A 23,900-nucleotide genomic window follows, 5' to 3' on the forward strand; every position below is an offset into this window, starting at 1 on the left:
TGCCTTGAATACAGCCTGTCTTGAAGTGGCTCATCACCTCCAGTAATTCCTGAAAAACTTCTTTAACCATTTGTAGTAACACTTTCTGCTTCTGTATCAGTTATGTAAATACATTCAGAATAAACAAAATTATCTTTTTTGTAATTTTTTTATTCGATTTAATTTATTTACATTTCAAATGATTTCCCCTTTTCTAGCCCCCCACTCCCCGAAAGTCCCGTAAGCCCCCTTCTCTTCCCCTGTCCTCCCACCCACCCCTTCCCACTTCCCCGTTCTGGTTTTGTCGAATACTGCTTCACTGAGTCTTTCCAGAACCAGGGGCCACTCCTCCTTTCTTCTTGTATCTCATTTGATGTGTGGATTATGTTTTGGGTACTCCAGTTTTCTAGGTTAATATCCACTTCTTAGTGAGTGCATACCATGATTCACCTTTTGAGTCTGGGTTACCTCACTTAGTATGATGTTCTCTAGCTCCATCCTTTTGCCTAAGAATTTCATGAATTCATTGTTTCTAATGGCTGAATAGTACTCCATTGTGTAGATATACCACATTTTTTGCATCCACTCTTCTGTTGAGGGATACCTGGGTTCTTTCCAGCATCTGGCAATTATAAATGGGGCTGCTATGAACATAGTAGAGCATGTATCCTTATTACATGGTGGGGAATCCTCTGGGTATATGCCCAGGAGTGGTATAGCAGGATCTTCTGGAAGTGAGGTGCCCAGTTTTCGGAGGAACCGCCAGATTGCTTTCCAGAGTGGTTGTACCAATTCGCAACCCCACCAGCAGTGGAGGAGTGTTCCTCTTTCTCCACAACCTCTCCAACACCTGCTGTCTCCTGAATTTTTAATCTTAGCCATTTTGACTGGTGTAAGATGAAATCTCAGGGTTGTTTTGATTTGCATTTCCCTAATGACTAATGAAGTTGAGCATTTTTTAAGATGCTTCTCCGCCATCCGAAGTTCTTCAGGTGAGAATTCTTTGTTTAACTCTGTAACCCATTTTTTAATAGGGTTGTTTGGTTTTCTGGAGTCTAACTTCTTGAGTTCTTTATACATATTGGATATTAGCCCTCTATCTGATGTAGGATTGGTGAAGATCTTTTCCCAATGTGTTGGTTGCCGATTTGTCCTCTTGATGGTGTCCTTTGCCTTACAGAAACTTTGTAATTTTATGAGGTCCCATTTGTCAATTCTTGCTCTTAGAGCATACGCTATAGGTGTTCTGTTCAGAAACTTTCTCCCTGTACCGATGTCCTCAAGGGTCTTCCCCAGTTTCTTTTCTATTAGCTTCAGAGTGTCTGGCTTTATGTGGAGGTCCTTGATCAATTTGGATTTGAGCTTAGTACAAGGAGACAAGAATGGATCAATTCGCATTCTTCTGCATGCTGCCCTCCAGTTGAACCAGCACCATTTGTTGAAAAGGCTATCTTTTTTCCATTAGATGTTTTTAGCCTCTTTGTCGAGAATCAAGTGGCCATAGGTGTGTGGGTTCATTTCTGGATCTTCAATCCTGTTCCATTGATCCTCCTGCCTGTCACTGTACCAATACCATGCAGTTTTTAACACTATTGCTCTATAGTATTGCTTGAGGTCAGGGATACTGATTCCCCCAGATTTTCTTTTGTTGCTGAGAATAGTTTTAGCTATCCTGGGTTTTTTGTTGTTCCAGATGAATTTGATAATTGCTCTTTCTAACTCTGTGAAGAATTGAGTTGGGATTTTGATGGGTATTGCATTGAATCTGTATATTGCTTTTGGCAAAATGGCCATTTTAACTATATTGATTCTACCGATCCATGAGCATGGGAGGTTTTCCCATCTTTTGAGGTCTTCTTCCATTTCCTTCTTCAGAGTCTTGAAGTTCTTGTCATACAGATCTTTCACATGTTTGGTAAGAGTCACCCCAAGATACTTTATACTGTTTGTGTCTATTGTGAAGGGGGTCATTTCCCTAATTTCTTTCTCAGCCTGCTTATCCTTTGAGTATAGGAAGGCCACTGATTTGCTTGTGTTGATTTTATAACCTGCCACTTTGCTGAAGTTGTTTATCAGCTGTAGGAGCTCTCTAGTGGAGTTTTTTGGGTCACTTAGGTAGACTATCATGTCGTCTGCAAATAATGATAGTTTGACTTCTTCCTTTCCAATTTGTATCCCTTTGACCTCCTTATGTTGTCGAATTGCCCGAGCTAGTACCTCAAGTACAATATTGAAAAGATAAGGAGAAAGGGGGCAGCCTTGTCTAGTCCGTGATTTCAGTGGGATTGCTTCAAGTTTCTCTCCATTTAGTTTGATGCTGGCTACCGGTTTGCTGTATATTGCTTTTACTATGTTTAGGTATGGGCCTTGAATTCCTGTTCTCTCCAAGACTTTAAGCATGAAAGGATGCTGAATTTTGTCAAATGCTTTTTCAGCATCCAATGAAATGACCATGTGGTTTTGTTCTTTGAGTTTGTTTATGTAGTGGATTGCATTGATGGATTTCCGTATATTGAACCAACCCTGCATTCCCGGGATAAAGCCTACTTGATCATGGTGGATGATCGTTTTGATGTGTTCTTGGATTCGGTTGGCAAGAATTTTATTGAGTATTTTTGCATCGATGTTCATAAGGGAAATTGGTCTGAAGTTCTCTTTCTTTGTTGGATCTTTGTGTGGCTTTGGTATCAGCGTAATTGTGGCTTCGTAGAAGAAATTGGGTAATGTTTCTTCTGTTTCTATTTTGTGGAATAGTTTGAAGAGTATTGGTGTTAACTCTTCTTTGAAGGTCTGATAGAATTCTGCACTGAAACCATCTGGTCCTGTGCTTTTTTTGGTTGGAAGACTTTCTATGACTCCTTCTATTTCTTTAGGCATTATGGGACTCTTTAGATGGTCTAGTTGGTCCTGATTTAATTTTGGTATTTGGTATCTGTCAAGGAAATTGTCCATTTCCTCCAGATTCTCCTGTTGTGTTGAATACAGTCCCTTGTAGTAGGATCTGATGATTTTTTGGATTTCCTCAGTTTCCGTTGTTATATCTCCCTTTTCATTTCTAAGTTTGTTAATTTGGATACTTTCTCTGTGCCCTTTGGTCAGTCTGGCTAAGGGTTTATCTATCTTGTTGATTTTCTCAAAGAACCAGCTCCTGGTTTTGTTGATTTTTTGTATGGTTCTCTTTGTTTCTACTTGATTGATTTCGGCCCTGAGCTTGATGATTTCCTGCCTTCTACTCCTCCTGGGTGAAATAGCTTCTTTTTGTTCAAGGGCTTTCAGGTGTGTCATTAAGCTGGTAATGTATGCTCTCTCCATTTTCTTTTTGGAGGCACTCGGGGCTATGAGTTTTCCTCTTAGCACTGCTTTCATTGTGTCCCATAGGTTTGGGTATGTTGTGTTTTCATTTTCATTGTGTTCTAAAAAGTCTTTAATTTCTTTCTTCATTTCTTCCTTGACCAAGGTATCATTGAGTAGAATATTGTTCAGTTTCCACGTATATGTGGGTTTTCTGTTGTTTTTGTTGCTATTGAAGATCACTTTTACTCCATAGTGATCTGATAGGAGGCATGGGATTAGTTCGATCTTCTTATATTTGTTGAGGTCTGCCTTGTGTCCAATTATATGGTCGATTTTGGAGAAGGTACCATGAGGTGCTGACAAAAAGGTATATTCTTTTGCTTTAGGGTGAAATGTTCTATAAATATCAGTCAAATCCAATTGGTCCAAAGCTTCAATTAGTTTTACTGTGTCCCTGTTTAGTTTCTGTTTTCCCGATCGGTCCATTGAGGAAAGTGGAGTGTTGAAGTCCCCCACAATTATTGTGTTAGGTGCAATGTGTGCTTTGAGCTTTAGTAAAGTTTCTTTTACGAATGAGGGTGCCCTTGCATTTGGCGCATAGATGTTCAGAATTGAAAGTTCTTCTTGGTGGATTTTTCCTTTGACCAGCAAGAAATGTCCTTCTGTGTCTCTTTTGATGACTTTAGGTTGAAAGTCAATTTTATCTGATATTAGAATGGCTACTCCTGCTCGTTTCCTGTGACCATTGGCTTGTAAGATTGTCTTCCAGCCTTTTACTCTAAGGTAGTTTTTATCTTTGACACTGAGGTGTGTCTCCTGTATACAGCAAATTGTAGGATCCTGTTTCCTTATCCAGTCTGTTAGTCTATGTCTTTTTATTGGGGAATTGAGACCATTGATGTTAAGAAATATTAGGGAATAGTGATTATTACTTCCTGTCATTTTTGATGTTCTTTTTATATTTGAGTGGTTATCTTCTTTTGGGTTTGATGAAGGAAGGTAACTATCTTGCTTTTTCCAGGGTGTAGTTTCCCTCCTTGTATTGGAGTTTTCCTCCTATTATTCTTTGCAGAGCTGGGTTTGTGGAAAGATATTGTGTAAATTTGGTTTTGTCATGGAATATCTTGGTTTCTCCATCTATGGTCAATGAGAGTTTTGCTGGGTATAGTAGTCTTGGCTGACATTTGTGTTCTCTTAGAGTCTGCATGAGATCTGCCCAGGATCTTCTAGCTTTCATGGTCTCTGGTGAGAAGTCTGGTGTGATTCTGATAGGTCTTCCTTTATATGTTACTTGGCCTTTCTCCCTTACTGCCTTTAATATTCTTTCTTTGTTTAGTGCATTTGGGGTTTTGATTATTATGTGACGAGAGGTATTTCTGCTCAGGTCCAGTCTGTTTGGAGTTCTGTAGGCTTCTTGTATATTCATAGGCATCTCTCTCTTTAAGTTAGGAAAGTTTTCTTCCATAATTTTGTTGAAGATATTTGCTGGCCCCTTCTGTTGTAAATCTTCACTCCCATCTATACCTATAATCCTTAGATTTGGTCTTCTCATTGTATCCTGGATTTCCTGGATGTTCTGGGATACAAGCTTTTTGCATTTTGCATTTTCTTTGACAGTTGAGTCAATGGTTTCTATGGTATCTTCGGCATCTGAAATTCTTTCTTCCATCTCTTGTATTCTGTTGTTTATATTTGCATCTATGGCCCCTGATTTCTTCTCAAGGTTTTCTATCTCCAAAGTTGTCTCCCTTTGTGATTTCTTAGTTGTTTCTACTTCTGTTTTTAGGTCCAGGATGGTTTTGCTCAGTTCCATCATTTGTTTGTCTGTGTTTTCCTGTATTTCTTTAAGAGATTTTTGTGTTTCCTCTTTCATGACTTCTGCCTGTTGACTCAAGTTCTCCTGCATTTCTTTAAGTTTTTTTTTTTTTTTTTTTTTTTTGCCTTTCTTCTTTATTGGCTTCTATCTCTTGGGCCTTATTCTCCTGCATTTCTTTAAGTGTTTTTTGTGTTTCCATTAAACGGGTTTCTAGCTTACTCATGTTCCCCTGTATTGCTTTAAGAGATTCATCCACGTCCTTTTTGTGTTCTTCTAGCAGCATCATGAACAGTGATTTTAAATCCAAATCTTGTTTCTCTGGTGTGTTGGCATAACCAGGACTTGCTGATGTTGGAGAGTTTGGTTCAGATGCTGCCATATTGCCTAGATTTCTGTTAGTAGCATTCCTGCGTTTGCCCTTTGCCATCTTGTTCTCTGGAGCTAATTGGTCTTGACTCCAGCTGGTGTTTCAGCCTCCTGAGAGGCTCTAGGGCTATTTCTGCAACACTGGAGGGCAGGGTTTCCCCTGTTGCTGATTGCTGATGTGCTTTCCTCCTCTTGGGTGCCCTTGCAGCCCTAGTGTTCTTTGCCCCAGATTGTGTCTGTGAGCCAGGAGGTGCCCGTTTGCTCCTTCAGGGAGTGCTGAGGCTGTATGCTGCAGGGACCTTTTCTGCGTGCTGATCTCTCTGCTGGGCAGCAGAACTCCCAACCGGGTTGGTGCACACAAGGCTAGCCTAGCTGCTCAGGCCCTGAGTCTAGGCAAAAGCCTGGCAGGCCAATGTCGGAGCAAAGTTCCCCTCAGCTGTGGGTGTTAATTGGGTGTGTCAGGTGGCTAGGATGGTGGCCTGCGAGAGTTCCCTGAGAGTGCTGGGAGAGTCTGCTGGGCTAACAACCTCCTGGCTGGGTCAGCACACAGATGGCCCAATGAGCAGCCCAGGGCCTGGGGGCAGTCCAGGGCCTGACCATCTGAGACCCCTGCTATGTCCGCCTCGGGCTATGCCTGTTAGCTGGTTTGGTTTTGCCTGCTAGGTCTCTCTGGCTTCCCGTAGGCAAAATGGCGGTGGTGCGCAAACAGGCCCAGATAAACAACCTCCTGGCCGGGTCGGGACACAGATGGCCCACTGAGCAGCCCAGGGCCTGGGGGCAGTCCAGGGCCTGACCGTCTGAGACCCCTGCTATGTCCACCTTGGGCTATGCCTGTTAGCTGGTTTGGTTTTGTCTGCTAGTCTCTCTGGCTTCCCGTAGGCAAAATGGCGGTGGTGCGCGCCGGCCCGGGCAAACAAGCTCCTGGCTGGGTCAGCACACAGATGGCCCACCGAGCAGCCCAGGACCTGGGGGCAGTCCAGGGCCTGACCGTCTGAGACCCCTGCTATGTCCGCCTAGGGCTATGCCTGTTAGCCGGTTTGGTTTTGCCTGCTAGGTCTCTCTGGCTTCCCGTAGGCAAAATGGCGGTGGTGCGCAAACGGCCCGGATAAACAACCTCCTGGCCTGGTCGGCACACAGATGGCCCACCGAGCAGCCCAGGGCCTGGGGGCAGTCCAGGGCCTGACCATCTGAGACCCCTGCTATGTCCGCCTCAGGCTATGCCTGTTAGCCGGTTTGGTTTTGCCTGCTAGGTCTCCCTGGCTTCCCTTAGGCAAAATGGCGGTGGTGCGCACGCCGGCCCGGGAGGAAAAAGAAACCTCCTGGCCGGGTTTGCACCCCGGTGGCCCCCCGATCAGCCCAGGGCCTGGGTGCAGGCCAACGCCCATCGGGCTTAGACGCCCGCGATGTTGGGATGTTGGTCTCGGGTTATATTTGCGTACCTCAGTCTGATTTCTCTGGCGACCGAGAACCAATATGGAGCCCTCGTAACTGACTGGCGGGAGGCAGAGTTCTGATGTGGCTTCTGTGTGGTGAAAGGCACCGTAAATCCGCCGCTGCTTGCAGCCTGGCAGGCCAGCGATGGCCAGTGGTCGTGGGCGCCGGGTCTGCCTGGACCCTGTCCACTTGGTTCTACTGCTGATGGCCCTTCCTCTGGACCAGCCGCTGCTGCTGCTGCTGCTGCTGCAGCTCCCCTAGACCAAACAAAATTATCTTAAGTAAAGTATATGTAAATGTTTGAGAGAGAATAGAAGAAAAGAAATCAATAGAGAGAATGATTTCAACAAGAGGTGTGAACACATTTACTAACTCACACTCTTGTCTGCTGATTATTGTAATCCTTCACAGAAACATTCACTGTGACTGGCTTACAGAGGCCAGTCCTGGCTCAATTGGGTAGAAACCTAGAACTCAGTTGTCAGTTGTCTCCACCACAACAAGCAAAGCACATGGAAATATGCTGGTTCCGGAATCGCTATACAGAACCTGTATACCTGTACAGAAATGGTAAAGACCTGCATGGAGAAACTATCTCCAAGTATGTAGAGCGGACTGAACTCCTGAAAGGTGACATTGGAAGAGGGAAAGTAATCCTTAAGATCTTTAGAGTGACTGCTGATGATGAAGAGTCCTACCACTGTTTCTTCAAAGATGACAAGTTCTATGAAGAACACATCACAGAAGTCAAGGTCACAGGTAAGGATGCATTCCTCTGTGACTCTTGTATCCCCATGACTCAAAGACTATCTTGTTCTGAGTAATTGGGAAATTCTCAGTGATCAACTCTTATTGCATGGATTGATTAACAACTGGGCTCTAAGCATTTAAGATTTTAACTTGATGTTATGGAAGATCAAAAATGAAAATTACTACAGTGCAGAAATTAATTCTATTAGGAAAAACTTCCTTGTTATTTCTAAATGCATTGTTGTATTTCTTCATATCATCAAGATTTTTTGGATTGAATTTTGTATCCTTTTAAATATTTTTGACAAAACTTTAGTATATTTCCAGATGAACTGAATTTTAAAAACATTCTCACTAAAAGTTTGGGTGTGTAGGGAGGTGGGAAAGATACGGGTAGAGGTGATGAGGTGGAAATTATTAGTATATATTGTATAAATATTTAATTAAGGTAAATACATTTTCCTCTTTTCTTCCATTTCTGTCCAAATCAATTCAGTGACTATTCATTGCCCAATTAATTTTCCTAAATCATAAAATTTTAACTGCAATTTTCACTATTCTCAGATAAAATGCTGTATATGAAATACAGACAACTCTATGTAATTTATATTCCTTTACTTGCTCTAAAATATTCTAAAGGACAAAGAAGTTGTGGGAAAGTAGAAGGTTTAAAGGAAACTGGACAAATCCATAAATGTGTGCACATATATGTAGAATTCTAGAACAAGATAATTAATCTTTATTGGAAGTCATGAAACATTCAACTCTGTATTCTAAAACCAAGTGACACAGTGCAGCCCATCTCCATTTTTAGTAGTCATTTGTAGCAAGGATCTACTATGTTTGCATAGAAATATTATTTTTTATACTAGAGACATTTTACTAAACAGATAAAATTGATACAGTGTTTTAAATCTGCATAAATTCTTTCTTTGTCATTATATTATAAAAAGTTTATGTTTCAGAATTTTTTTCTGAAAGTTTCAGACATATTAATTTTTTCATACTATTGATGTATTACCTGTTTTATATGAAACATATTTTTAAAACACAATTAAAATACACACAATTTCAACTAAAGTTAAACCATAGAGTTTAAAATTTATTTCTATTACTTAGTAAATATATTTTAAATAAATGAATAAATAAGTGAAATGTATTTTCTCATGTGACTTAATTTGGAGAGATGCTGATTGCATCTTATATCCTTTCCATCTAGCTAATGTGATTTTTATGAGCTTCTTGTGGCAATCAGAACCCTGTAGGCATCTATTACTTTCTGTTTTAAAACTGGGGTTAAAATTGAAAAAACAAACTTTTATTGTGCTACAATTTCCTTTTCAATTTATACTAAACAGTATTGTTTTCCTCCTTTGTTTTCAACCAGCCACAAGCTCAGACATACAGATATTTATTCATCCCTCTAATATCAAAGGTGTGATGTTGGAGTGTCATTCAAGTGGTTGGTTCCCAGAGCCTCATATGGAATGGAGAGACAGTAAAGGAAAGTGCATTACAGCTACTTCAGAATCCCATTCACAGGATGAAAATAAACTGTTCAACATGACAACGGTCCTTCTTATTGAATTTTACTCCCACAATAATGTTACTTGCTATCTTCAAAACTGGCTAACTAACCAAGAAGAAAGCATAAGTATTGTTCTGTCAGGTAAAATGTGTGTTTGTTCTTCAGTGACAGCCACTGTCACACATACTTTTTATTCCTTCTTCCTGGACTAGATTTCTATCCTATTTCTTACTATCTCATCACTTGGTGATGTCTCTTACTTTCTTTCTTATATTTATTTTCTCACTGTAGGTCCTTGAATATTATAGTTTGCATTTCTGTCACTATAATAAAACACCATGACCACAAATACATTGGGGAAGAATCTATTTGAATCACACTGCTACATCATAGTTTATCATCACCGGATCTAGAATGGGAGCTCAAAATAAGAACTTGGAGGCAGGAACTGAAGTAGAGGCAATGGACAAACATTGCTTACTGGCTTTCTGTCCCTGGCTTTCTGTCTCTGGCTTTCTGTCCCTGGTTTTCTCAGCTTGGTTTCTTAAACAAATCAGTAACATCTGCCCAAAGATGGCACCAGCCACCCTGAGTGGCATGAACCTACTACATTCATGATCAATCAAGAAATGACCATAGGACTATCTGATGGAGGTAAAAACTCAATTAGGGTTTCTTCTTCCAAGATAAGTATAATTAATCCCAATTCAACAAAACTAACTAGTGTATTGACATTGAAAGTATTGTGTTAAAGAAAGACACATTCTTTAACATCTTACTCTTTTCTGATTTCCTTTTTCACTGTGGTTTAATACCAAGAAAACTTTAAGAGTTCCTTAAGTTATATCTTCTCCCTCTTCTACTTTTCATCAAAAAACTTGAGTCATATAAAGTCTAATAAATATCATAAGCTTAGCATATTAAAACTAAATTTATGGTTAATCTCAAGCTTGATGAATTTTACTGATATGTAGTAGAATTTTATATTTTTGCTTTCTCATTATTAAATCCATGCTTTGACTTGAATTTTTATCACACTCATAGATACAAAATAATAATTCCACTTCTACCTTAAAATATATTCAAAGTTTTTATTCCAGAAGTCTCAGGAAGAATGTCTGAGAATTTGTTCATATTAATGATGCCACATATCCTCAAAAGAAGGATAGACATCAAACCATATGATAAAACTAGAAAAAAATAGTCAGAGAGATAAAATCATCAGAGTAGTACTTGGATCCTCCTAAATCATCACTTCTTTTAATTTTTAATTTCTATATGAACTATGGTTTTGAATTTGAAACAGCACCTTAGAACTCTCTTGGTTCTAGTCTAGCTTATAATAGTATATCTTGAACATAGAGATATGTTGACTTAGTTACAAGATCATCTATGTTTAGTGTGGTGAAATTGCTCTCTAGTTAGTTATTTGAAATTAAGTTATAGTTAAACATCTTACAATATTTAACTCATCTGTGACTTTGTATTAATTTTATTGCCTCATCTCCTAACATTCTTCATCTCCATCTCATCTACTCACATATCTAGATGATCTCTGCTTTAAGATTTTTTATACAGTTTTCCTCTTTTAGCATATAATAAACTCAACAAACTTTCCTTATCTACTTTAATTCCATGTTAAAATCTCACTTCCTAAAAATACTTTAACTTAGTAGACAACCAGAAAAATACATCCTGCTTGCTTTTATGCATCTATTTGCCCCTGTTTCTTTACCCCTTTAACTCATTTTCCTTTCTTATTAGTTTATTTTTATCTATTATGCAACTGTACTATTATATAATTTCCTTATATCTGTGTCCTTTCCAAAAAAAATGAATTCTTGGTGATTTAATACATTAATCCATCCAGCTGTTTTAAATATTAGATGACATGTTGCAATTAATGAAAAAATTCTTGATGCTTGGGTTAAATAAAACCAAAAATAAAAATGGGTTGTAAGCATGCATCAGCATTGAGTTCTATCCATGAAAATAGCTAGATATGTTCTGGAAAAGACTACTAAAATGGCTAAATTGATTGAGACTGTTTTAGAAGAAAGATGTATGTATGCATGTGTAGGTGAATATATTCATCTATGTATATAATCAATAGCATACATATATGTCTATATAAATAAGAAAAGGAACAATTATAGTATTTTTAACTTATTTATACCTTCATTGAGTGAAAAGAGGTATATTTTATAATGTACTAGTTTCTTTTCCTGAATTCCAAGCAACATATTTTAAAATAATTTTAATTAACCCAAACTTTGGAGATTATGTCAAAATTTTAGGACAAATGATTTAAATATATTACATTCACTGATCATAAAGAAGAAACAAAATAGATAATAAAGAAAAGGTTTTGGTTAAATTTAATTAAATAAGAATTTGCTCTTGACTTTTTGGTGAGCTGGCAAAATTCCATTTTAGTTCACTAGATTATATATAACGAGGGTTTATCTAGGAAATGAACTACTCCTTGTGAAATACATGTAAGAACATAACATCTAAATACAGGTTTATTTCACAACAAACAAAAATTCAAAATGATGTTGGAGATTTCTTAGTGGTCCCCAAAATCAGCATCCTCCTAGATATAATGACATGATTTAGGTAGTATAGATTTTTTTATCTAATAATAAATATATGAAAATCATATGGATAACAAAAAAGAAAACCTTCAATAAATTTATGTCTCTACATGTATGCAGAATGAGTAGCCCCACCACATCCAAAGAGTACATTAAGTTGAACAGTGTACATATTATGATTTTTCAGACACAAGTATCACAGGACTAAATTGATTTGATTTTATCATATCACTTGGAAGTCTACATCTGAGCATTGAGGAAGATTTTAGTCTTAATAAGCTATGAAAGAGGTGAAACTCCTCTTCCTTTTCATCTAGGAAGCTTATGAGGCAAGAGAGATTGGAAGAAATGAGGGAAATGACCTCTCTGTAACCTTATATGAGCCTCACTCTAAATACTACCTGGCTTATTTTTACTCTGGTCATGTCCTGCACTTTATCCAACTCACTATAACTACCTCCCCATACTTGCTAATATTAATATTCCAGATGGCCAACTCTTTACTTGTAACATGCTTCCGATGAACCATGCCTAGGTATGTCCAACCCAAGTTTTCACAGAGGTAAGATTTGTGACTCATTGTTTTAGGTGAACTGTTTTCATGGATTACTGTTTGGATAATGATCCTGAGAACATTTTTTGTGCTAATTGGCTTCCACACAACCTACTGTTTTAAGAAACATCTAAAATATGGTAAGTAGGGTTGAGTGGTGGGGAACTTGACCAGGAGGAAAATAAGTAGTTAAAGTTAGCCAATCTATGCTTCCAAAGTCAGATTTGACAGGAAGTCCAAAACTCCCTAGTCACATTATACATATCATTATACACTTTTAGTCCTATATTCTTTGCTTTTGCTAGTAAAGCTCCTGATAAGGTTATTTTAAAAATATGATGCTTCCTTTATGTTCATCAAGTTGAAACTACTTTTACCAATGGTGATTTCCATGCAAGTTTATCAGGGAAGTGTAAGGTGTAGTTTGTGTACCTATGCTAAAGCTAGACTTTCAGAAACCTAGCAATTTGTCTTTGAATTATTCACACTCAAGTAAGTAACCTCTTAAACATAATCATGTGAGAAATCCCAAATAAACTCTTTGGTTCACTAATATAAATTTATATGGAATCTTTAGTCTGTCATGGATGTCCTGGTGAAGTGAATAAATTTTCTTTTTTTTTTTTAATTCTACTTAAAAATATTTGCAGAGGACTCAGGGCTGCCAGTTCACAATGAGCAACATGAGGGTGATCAAGCTAAAGGTAAGGCATTTGGGCAGCCCAAACTCATGTAATATGGAATGAGGAAGGTTTTTTTTCCTGTAGTGACAGTTGCTTGTTCACTATGATGCAACTAAGGGTGAGAATTATTAGCCTAGAGACTCCTTATAGAAATATGATCTTAGTGTGGAAAACTTTCTCTACATGGTGTCAAGTAGAATGCCTCAGTTGTGAATGTGATCTGTTTCATAAGAGTATGGAAATGCATTTCAAATGCCTGGTTTACTATATATTGCAATATCTGAAAGTAGGTTTCTGTCAGTGGCCACATGACTTTTCTGTTGTTGATAATACATATAAACAAGGTGTGTCTGCCTTCCCAAAAAGAATTTTTCCACAGAAGTGAGGGCTGATTATGAAAAAAAGAGATGGGGATGTTGCTATCCTTCACACTAGTCTCAGATTTGAAAAAAATAAAAGAAAAAAGGAGGATAAGAAGAATGTATCAACTTGCAATTTCCCACATTTAGAAGGAGGGAACAAATAGATTTTTGTTGAGGAGCCCTGCCTTGCAATAAAAACTTAGAACTCTGTTGGAAAAGTAGTACAGAGTAAGGACAAGAGATAACCATAATAGAATAATATCAAGCATGCATTCCAATATAGGACGGGAAAAGCAGCACAATTATGATATTTAGGGAATACAATAAATCTGAACTGTGTTCAGAAAAATTCAAAATAAAAATACATATTTTTTAATCCCTGGATTGTGAACCTGTGGGACTTGGGAGCAGATTAGACAGTGTGGATATCAAAGAACTGGAGAAACAATAATGTAACTATCCTTTCTGCATGACCTGAGGGAATGAAAACATTAGTCTGGTTGAACTGAACCACTGGAAATGCTTAATTATATCCAGCCAAAATGTCCATAATTATCAGAGATTGGAAGACAATAAAAAAGGATAGGCATCCATAGGCACAAACTGTTTTTGCAACCTCCTTTTAAAAAGGGTTCTACCTTTTCTCTAGCCCACCACCCATCAGAGGCAGAGGAAGAGAAACTTTATTAGGTTATGGGGAAAGTGTTCATAAATAGTTCTTTGGGGAGCAAGCTCAATCGATTTTTGGCAGCAGTTCAGTCCCACTGCAAGCACAAAATATGACTCAGCAGCTTCAGTCCAGTCCTTTGGGCAGGCAAACACCAAACAGGAGCTGACAGCTATAGTCCAGTCCTTTTGACAGGAAGATACCAGCCACCAACCAGCAACTGTAGTTCAATCCTGAAGAAACTGCAAAGCTTGCATACCAACCTGGGGCAAGACTGTGAAAGAGGAAAGCTGCCTCAGGATCTTCACCAGAATGCCTTGGGTGAGTTTCTCAATGGCAATTGAGTTCAAAAATGCTATGTAAAAAAACTAATATATGCATGTTGGAACCAAAAAGGAATGAAGCGAACAAACCAAGTCAATGTTCAGTGCTTATCTCCTACTGTCTGTCGGGTCATATTTATACTGTTTCAGCATGGTTCCTTTCATGTGTTTGTCATAACAAAATGGGCTTTCAGGAAACATTTCTGCTTCAGGAAAACATTACTTCTTGTGTCTGACTTGGCAAAATATCCTTTTACCTCTTTGCCCCAGCAAAACATCATTTGACATAACTAACTTTTCAAAGAAACTAGAATCAGGCAACAACAAAGAATTTTGTTACAAAGGAGGTAGGTAGTGCTCAGGTTACAATTCTGCTTATACCCTATTTGTGTAAACTCAAGGAAAAAGGTAATTCTGATCCTGGTATGGAAATTTAGTAGCTTTGCTGAGCCCAATGGTAGGATGTGATCTCTGTGATGTAGAAAAGGCATTAACAGATATCAATGACTTACAGTGTTACTTTGGTTTTTTTTTAAAGCTAATGAATCAAGACAGAATAAACAGAGGATAATGCAGACAAAATTTATTTCCTAGGTTCAATCAAAGACAAATATTATAGCTGGAATGCTAGGCACATTTGACATAAAGATAAAATTCTATATACCAGTGAGGTTCTTGAAAGCTTTAAAACCTAAGAAACAGTTTGTAGAAAGCATAATTGAAACAACAACATAGGGAAATTAGGGATTGTCATAGTAAAGGGCTGCAATCATCTGCCACATATATGTAGGTTCCTTCCATGCAAATAAATACTCCATAAGTAAAGATTTTCCATCCATCTAACAATAACTAGATATAATTGATGAAGAAAAGAGGCTGTAGTGATGGATCTGAGATGGTTAAGACAGTGAAGTAGACCCAGCAAACTGTAAGTTACTCTACTGAACCAAATAGACTTAAGAGATATCTATAGCACCTTTCATCCTAAAACTAAAGAATATACCTTCTCAGAACCTCACCATATCTTTTCCAAAATTGACCATATAATCAGTCACAAAACAGGCCTTAACATGTATGAGAAGATTGAAATAACCCAATGCATCCTATTAGATCACCACAGATTAAGGCTGGTCTTCAACAACATCAAAAACAATAGAAAGCCTGCATACAGGTGGAAGCTGAACAACACTCTACTCAATGGTAACTTGGTCAAGGAAGAAATAAAGAAATTAAAGACTTTTTAGAATTTAATGAAAATGAAGTTACAACATACCCAAACTTATAGGATACAATGAAAGAAGTGCTAAAAGAAAAAAAAACCATAGCTCTGAGTGCCTCCAAAAAGAAACTGGAGATATCATACACTAGCAGCTTGACAGCACTTCTCAAAGCTCTAGAACAAAAAGAAGCAAATACACTAAGAGGACTAGACAGCAGGAAATGATCAACCTCATGTCTTAAATCAACCAAGTAGGAACAAAAATGAACTATATAAAGAATCAACCAAACCAGGTGTTGGTTCTTTGAGGAAATCAACAAGATAGATAAACCCTTAGCTTGACTAACCAGAAGGCACAGAGACAGTATCCAAATTAGCAAAATCAGAAATGAAAAGAGATTCATAAAAACAAAAACTGAAGAAATTCAAAAAATCATCAGATCCTCCTACAAAATCAAATACTAAGCAAAACTGAAAAATCTGGATGAAATGGACAATTTTCTAGACAGATACCAGTATCACCATTAAATCAGGGTCACTGATTTAAATCTAAACTACAATTAAACTCCCATAACTCCTAAAGAAATAGAAGCAATCATTACAAGTCTCCCAAGAAAAAAGGCCCAGGGCCAAATGATTTTATTGCAGAATTCTATCAAAACTTCAAAGAAGACCTAATACTAACTCTTCAAACTATTCAACAAAATTGAAACAGAAGGAACACTAGCTAATTTGCTTTATGAAGCAAATACTCATACTTAATTATGCTCATACTTAAGCCACACAAAGACCCAACAAAGAAAGAGAACTTCAGACCAATTTGCCCTATGAATATCAATGCAAAAATATTCAACAAAATTCTCACAAACAGAATCCAAGAACACACAAAAATGATCATTCATCATAATTAAGTAGGCTTCCTCTTAGGGATGCAGGGATGATTCAATATACGGAAATCCATCAATGTAGTACACTATATAAGCAAACATAAGAGGAAAAAAATATATGATCATTCCATTAGATACTAAGAAAGCATTTGACAAAATTCACACCCTTTCATGGAAAAAGGCATGGAAAAGTCATGGAAAGATCAGTTATTCAAGGCCCATACCTAATCAGTCCATGGTTTTAAGGCATTTATTGTCATGCTGGAATGTGAATGTGTAAAACAATACTCCACTTCTCAGTGTTGGCCTGAGATTAAATACCTTTTGCAGGGAGGAATGGCTAGGAAGGGAAGCTTATTGGCTAAGGTTACCAGGCCTTTAGATACCTTGTTAAAATGGAGATCTTTTTTGAGCCTATATGACCTCATGTTGAGTCCTTTCCTAACTGTGGGGAGCTTAGGGAGTTGCCCTTAAGTGGCTGATGGCTACAAATCTATGGAGTACTGCTACTAGTGACAGGGGCCTGGTACCTAAAAGGAGGAAAAGCTCCTACCATCCCTTCAATGTATCTGAGCCTTGTGGCCTTAACTCAACTGGGAGGCAGGCTACCTTTAAGGGTCCCACAAGTGACTTTGTTTAGACATAAAGACTTAATCATCAGCCCTAAAGAAAAAATAGACATCAACATAGCTCTCTTCAAAGTCCAAAAACTTTCATAAAAGTTAACTAAGAGTATATGAGCTGAATGAAGGTATGGAACATTGTGTAGTTCCTTGAAGAGAAACATTCCTTTCTAGAGAATACAGAAAAAAAAAATCATAACACTTAGCAAGCTAGGGAAAATTGAAAGGATCAGGAAGCTCACACGTCTTAGGAATCTCATGATTCTAATCTTCATTATTGTTTATAACATCAGTAAATGATTTTGGGGAAAAAGATCTTTCATGGATTTTGCCTCTAATGTGAAAACAATTTAGTAAGAACTTTGGTTTCTTTAAAAATACACAGAAATATCAGAATTTGATTTTGTTTTAATCCCAGGTATGGGAAGGCCGAGCTGTTTCACATTGTCCACAGCAGCTATGATTTGCTTCATGATCTTTTAGGAGAATAAATTTTCCAGCCGCAAATAGTATCTGCAAGTGTATGACCTTTGAAATTCTGTTTTTTTTTTTCAGAAAGCATATAAATTCTAGGGCTCTGAGTGGCAAGTGGTCTTAGTTGTAGGTTGCTGAGTCAATTGGATGTAGTTTGTTAGTATTCATGTTCAAAGAAAAAACAAGAATAAAAGAAATTAGAATCAGAGTTCTCATTTCTCTGTTCTGCCCTCAATATAGTGTTTCTCCTTTCTGGTATTATGGATCTGGATAAGTAAAAGGGGTAGAGGATGGTGGAAGAAAGGAGATTCCATAAAGGAACTAAGACTAGCTACGAGTAATGGGTTGAAGTGGGGAAAGGTAGAAGCGAGAAGAACCCACACAGGAACAAAGGCCAAATATAAGGGGCACCCAAATAAGAAAGTATACAAAATGTAAAATTTGATTTCAAATGCCATAAAGAAAACACCAGGGAATGAAATGATGCATAATTTTTATAGTACACCACAAAATATTATTGTGGCTGTTATTACTGGGATATTCTTTCCACGCTCCCACAAGGAGATTCTCTATATTTTTCTCTTTCTTCTTTATATACTCTGTTTAAAAAAAAGTTTGAGCTGGGTGGTGGTGGTGCACGCCTGTAATCCCAGCACTCTGGGAGGTAGAGGCAGGTAGATTTCTGAGTTTGAGGCCAACCTGGTCTACAGAGTGAGCTCCAGGAGAGCCAGAGATATACCCTGTCTCAAAAAAAAATCCAAAAACAAAAACAAAAACAAAACAAACAAACAAAACAAACAAGCAAACAAAGTTTGGCAGAATAGCTCAGCAGTTGGAAAAATTGTAGATATAAATGAAGTGGTCTGAGAACCAAAAGGTGGCTAAAATAGGGAAACAAATAGGGTCACTCTACTCTCTCATTTCTGACAGGTATGCAGATTTGATTATAAAGCTAGAGAGATTATTGGTGGAGGTGGAATCACTCAAGTAGTGAGAAATTCTGGGATAAAGAAGCAAAGTCTCAGTCTTGGTGCCTGAGTTAGAGAGCAGGAGTTTATGACAGAAGGAAAAAGGAAAAGAACCTGTGCTGGAGAGTTGTCTGCTTAGAGAAATCCTGAAAAAAAAAAAAAAAAAAAAACGAGGAGGACAATTTAATGAAAAAGCTTATTTTGAAAAAAAAAAAAAAAAGGTTACTCTCAGAACAACCATGCCATTAGTGGTAGAGTAGGATCAACCTGCATTTATAAGAACACCATCAACTTGCCCACAGTTGAATACCAACATATGCTAATGATGTAGAACAAGATTAGGATGAGAAAAAATGACACACTATAAATGTAAGATCTAAGGTATTTTTAAAAGGCTGTGATTTCATATGGGATGGACTTACCTTAACCTAAACAATTTATGCATAACATGTTAAGAATAGAATTATAATGGAAAGGATTGTTAACAGCAGTATAAGAATCTAGTCTGAAGTTGCAATGATTAACATGGGTGAGGACTAAGCCATGAATACCAACTGTCAAAAATGCAAGAGGGGAATGATTATTGTCAGAGTGAAGTTGATAGGTGACAAGCAGTACTAGCATAGACAAAAATAGATTCAATATGATGATGCTACTGTAGAAAAATAGTGTTTAGTGGATTTAAGACATTGAGACAAACTTGAGGAGCCAAGAAAAAAGTCCACTTCATTTACAAAGATTATACATGGCTCTGGAGAAACCTTCACTGATTTTTTTTTAAATATCAGCCCCACTGTGAATGAAGTCATATTAAACCCAGACACAAGGCAGGTATTGGTAGGGAACTTGGTGTTTGAAAAATATGAATACCCAATGTAGAACCAAACTAACTATGAACTAGGAAACAGGGATACAACTGAAAGTGCCTTTTTCTGCTTTTTTTTTTTTCAACACAGGGTTTCTCTGTGTAGCCCTGGCTATCCTGGAACTCACTCTGTAGACCAGGCTGGCCTCAAACTCAGTAATCCGCCTGCCTCTGCCTCCCAAGTGCTGGGATTAAAGGCGTGTGCCACCACTGCCCAGCCTGAAAGTGCTTATAATGAATATCATGCCAATATTATAGCTCAACTTATAGCTATAGGTCCCTAATATCAAAATTCCTAGTGATTCAGTTGTGGAAAATGTGGTCATTTACAAAGAGATTTTAACCATGTCATTGAAGATCTCAGTCTCAAAATGCCAAGGTTTTATTTGTGATAAATTTGGTCATTTGCAACAAAATGGTGAACCAGACATCTCTAAGGGCAATGGGTTTTCTAATTAGCAACCAGAAAGAATGACTATGCTTCTAGGGACATGCAGGTGATATGGTTACCATTGGAACAATAAGTGTAAGTCTAAGAGACATACCTAAGGCAATCTCATGCCATGGGGAAAAGAAATGGATGACCTAGCTCATGGGGGCACTCAGCAAGAATGTACACACAATTCACCCCTTATTATTCAGTAATGAATAAGCACTTAAAAAACTCAACTAAGTATTGTAAATATTCTACGTGTTATTACAGAGAGTGCCACTCTAGATTTGTCCATAGACAGTGGATAAGGGTTAGGGTTAGGGTTAGGGTTAGGGTTAGGGTTAGGGTTAGGGTTAGGGTTAGGGTTAGGGTTATTTTCAAAAGATGATGTTTCCATTACATTCATCAAGTTGAAACTACTTTTACCAATGGTGATTTCCATGTAAGTTTATCATGGAACTATAAGTTGTAGTTTGTGTGTATAAGTACCCATGCTAAAGCGAGGCATTCAGAAACCTAGCAATTTGTCTTTGAATTATCCACACTCAAGTAAGTAACCTCTTAAACATAGTCATGTGAGAAATCCCAAATAAACTCTTTGGTTCACTAATATAAATTTACATGGAATCTTTAGTCTGTCATGGATGTCCTGGTGAAGTGAATAAATTTTCTTTTTTATTAATATTTTTATTTTCTATATTCTTTGTTTACATTCCAAATTATCTTTCCCGGATAAATTTTCTTTTTTTTATCCTACTTAAAAATACTTGCAGAGGACTCAGGGCTGCCAGTTTACAATGAGCAACATGAGGCTGATCAAGCTAAAGGTAAGGCATTTAGGCAGCCCAAACTCATGTAATATGGAATGAAGAAGCTTTTTTTCCCATAGTGACAGTTGCTTGTTCACTATGATGCAACTAAGGGTGAGAATTCTGAGACTAGAGACTCCTTATAGAAAGATATTCTTAGTGTGGAAAACTTTCTCTACATGGTGTCGGGTGGAATGCCTCAGTTGTGGATGTGGTCTGTTTCATAGGAGTATGGAAATGCACTTCAAATGCCTGGTTTACTATATATTGCAATATCTGAAAGTAGGTTATATCACTGTCAGTGGCCACATGCTTTTCTATTGTTGATAATAAATATAAACAAGGTGTGTCTGCCTTCCCAAAAAGAATTTTTCCACAGAAGTGAGAGCTGATTATGAAAAAAAGAGATGGGGATGCTGCTATCCTTCACACTAGTCTCAGATTTGAAAAAATAGAAGAAAAAAGGAGGATAAGAAGAATATATCAACTTGCAATTTCCCACATTTAGAAGGAGGTAACAAATAGATTTTTATTGAGGAGCCCTGCCTTGCAATAAAACCTTAGAACTCTGTCCAAAAAGTGATACAGAGTAAGGACCAGAGATAACCATAATAGGATAATATCATCAAGCATGCATTTCAACATCGTGATGGGAAAGGCAAAACAATTATGATATTTAGGGAATACAATGAATCTGAACTGTGTTCAGAAAAATTCAAAATAAAAAAAATATTTTTAAACCCTGAATTGTGAACCCAGGGGACATGGGAACAGATAGGACAATGTGGCTATAAAGAACTAAAGAAACACTAAAAATTCTCCATGACCTGAGGGAATGCAAGAACATTATTCTGGATGGACTGAACCACTAGAAACACTTAACTATCTCCAGTCACAATTTCAGTAATCATCAGAGATTAGAAGACAATAAAAAAAGGATAGGCATCCATAGGAATAAAATTTTTTGCAACATCCTTCTAAAAAGGGTTCTACTTTTTCTCTAGCCCACCACCCAGCAGAGGCAGAGGAAAAGAAACTTTATTAGGATATGGGGAAAGTGTTCATAAATAGTTCTTTGGGGGGCAATCTTAATTGCTTTTGGAAGTTCAGTCCCATAACAAGCACAAAATATGACTCAGCAGCTTCAGTCCAGTCATCTAGGCAGGCAAATGCCAAACAGGAACTGACAGACATAGTCCAGTCCTTTTGGCAGTACCAGGCACAAATCACCAGCTGTAGTCCAATCATGAAGGAACTACAACGCTTGCTACGCTTGCAAACAAGAACAAGATTTCTATGCTTCTAGGTGTGTGCAAGTGATGTGACAATGGCCATTGGGAAATGAGTGTAGCTCCAAGAGAGATGCCTAAGGAAATTTCTTGCATTGGGAAAAGAAATGGGTGACCTAGCTCAAAGGAACCTAGCAAAAAGTTATAAACAATTCCCCCCCTTGCTCGCCAGTAAAGAACAAGAAACAGAAAACTCAACTAAGTCTTGTAATTATACTGCATGATATTGCAGAGAGTGCCACCCTAGATTTGGCCATCAACAAAGGTATTTCTTAATATATTTCCCAAACTCAATTCTATAAAATAACTAATGACATGGTCTTTTGCCAACAGAAAAATCAGAGATGGGCTCAGGAAGGAAGCCATCGAAATGTGGAACACATAAAAGCAATAGAAGAAATACCAAACGAATTTTTATTAAAAAAAACTCAGTATGTCTATAGAAGAGTCAAGATGCACAATAACAAAGGTAATAGGATTGCTTGGCTGGTACTCCTTTTTTCCCTACCTCAAGGCAATACTGTTTCAGTAGAAAGAACAGGCATGTTTGGAATTGGAAAATATGCAATTTGTCAAAAAGTTGTTAATGGCCAGATGCTAAAATTAAAACTGCAAATGAATAGCATTGAAATAGAAACTTAGTTAATACAGGAACGAATAAAACTCTGATTTCACAGAAATCTTGGAACTCAAAATGGCCACTTCATGAGATTTATACCCGGTTTATATGAATCAGAAAGTTATCTTATATAAAACAAAGTGTGCAATGATATAAATATGTGGAGTCAGAAGATCAAATATGAAAGTTAAGGCCTATGTAGATGACATGTCCCTAAACTAAGAGGAATAGGACCTTTTACAACAGTGAAATACACAGGTTCATATTGCTGTTATTCAAGGGACAGCAAAATTGGATGATAGAATTAGGGTGAAATAGTAGATTCATCTGTAGAAGGTATTGATATCATCAAACAATCCCAGGTTTTGCTAATTGTCCAAACACAGGACATAACAGGAACTGAGTTTCCAAATATAGAGGAGCCATTGCTGAAATTACAATTTTCCTATACTTAAAATAGCTAACTCAGAAGCCTGTGTTGATAGATGAATAGCCCTTTCCTAAGGAAATATAGGATCTTGAGCAGATGGTACAAGAGAAGTTGGGGGCACAACATACAGAAGTGTCTACCACCCATGAAATTTCCTTGTTTGTTATGATAAAGAAATAGGGATAATTGAGAATGTTAAACAGATTTAAGGGATGTGAATAGAGTAATGCAATTAATGTGCCTGTTACATCCTGGAATTCCTTTATCTTCTTTATTACCTAAGGTATGACCTATGATAGTGATTGAATTAAAGGACTCATTTTTTACTATCAACTTCCATGATCAGATTATGGAAAGGTTTTCTTTCCTTGTACCTACTTATAATAAAGCTTAACCTGTAAAAATATATCAGGAGAAAGTTTTTCAACAAGAATTCTTAAATAGTCTAACTCGACATCAATAGTTTTGTTCAATAACTCCAAGAATTAGTGTGTAGAAAATTTTATCAATCCATTATTTATCATTATATGGATGAAAATGTGTTGAATGATGCTGACACATATAATTTAGATAAAATATTTATGGAAGCACAATTCCATTCTACAATCCTAGAAGTTACAGATTGATATATTGTATCACTATTTAAAGTGGACATGCATAAGATAAGATAATGTTTGATATCTGTAGAAACAAAACTAGATAAAAATACATGAGAATATTATATGCATGCATGCATGGTAGAGTTTAATTCAGCTACAAATAAATAAAATTGTTATCCTTAGTGCATAAAGTTAATAAAACAGAAAATTAATATTTTAACTGATATAAGTCAGAATTACAGATTCATGAAACAAAGAGTTGAAGGATTTTTTCAAACAACCATAGGCAATTAAAATCCAGCAAAAGACACTGCTAGGAGTCAAAAATATTTT

General features: G+C 37.3%; 1 protein-coding gene across 1 annotated transcript in view; it reads left to right on the plus strand.

The window, feature by feature from the left end:
- Positions 1 to 23,900, plus strand: part of LOC127680343 (selection and upkeep of intraepithelial T-cells protein 2-like) — a 77,034-nt gene that overhangs the window by 47,316 nt on the left and 5,818 nt on the right. The window contains exons 3-6 of the mRNA XM_052175827.1: positions 7,301 to 7,648; positions 9,027 to 9,308; positions 12,353 to 12,457; positions 12,968 to 13,021. Of these exons, the coding sequence (XP_052031787.1) occupies positions 7,301 to 7,648; positions 9,027 to 9,308; positions 12,353 to 12,457; positions 12,968 to 13,021 (789 nt within the window). The remainder of the gene's footprint in view (positions 1 to 7,300; positions 7,649 to 9,026; positions 9,309 to 12,352; positions 12,458 to 12,967; positions 13,022 to 23,900) is intronic.

The sequence above is a fragment of the Apodemus sylvaticus genome, chromosome 3 (genome assembly GCF_947179515.1).
Source record: "Apodemus sylvaticus chromosome 3, mApoSyl1.1, whole genome shotgun sequence".
NCBI lineage: Eukaryota > Metazoa > Chordata > Mammalia > Rodentia > Muridae > Apodemus > Apodemus sylvaticus.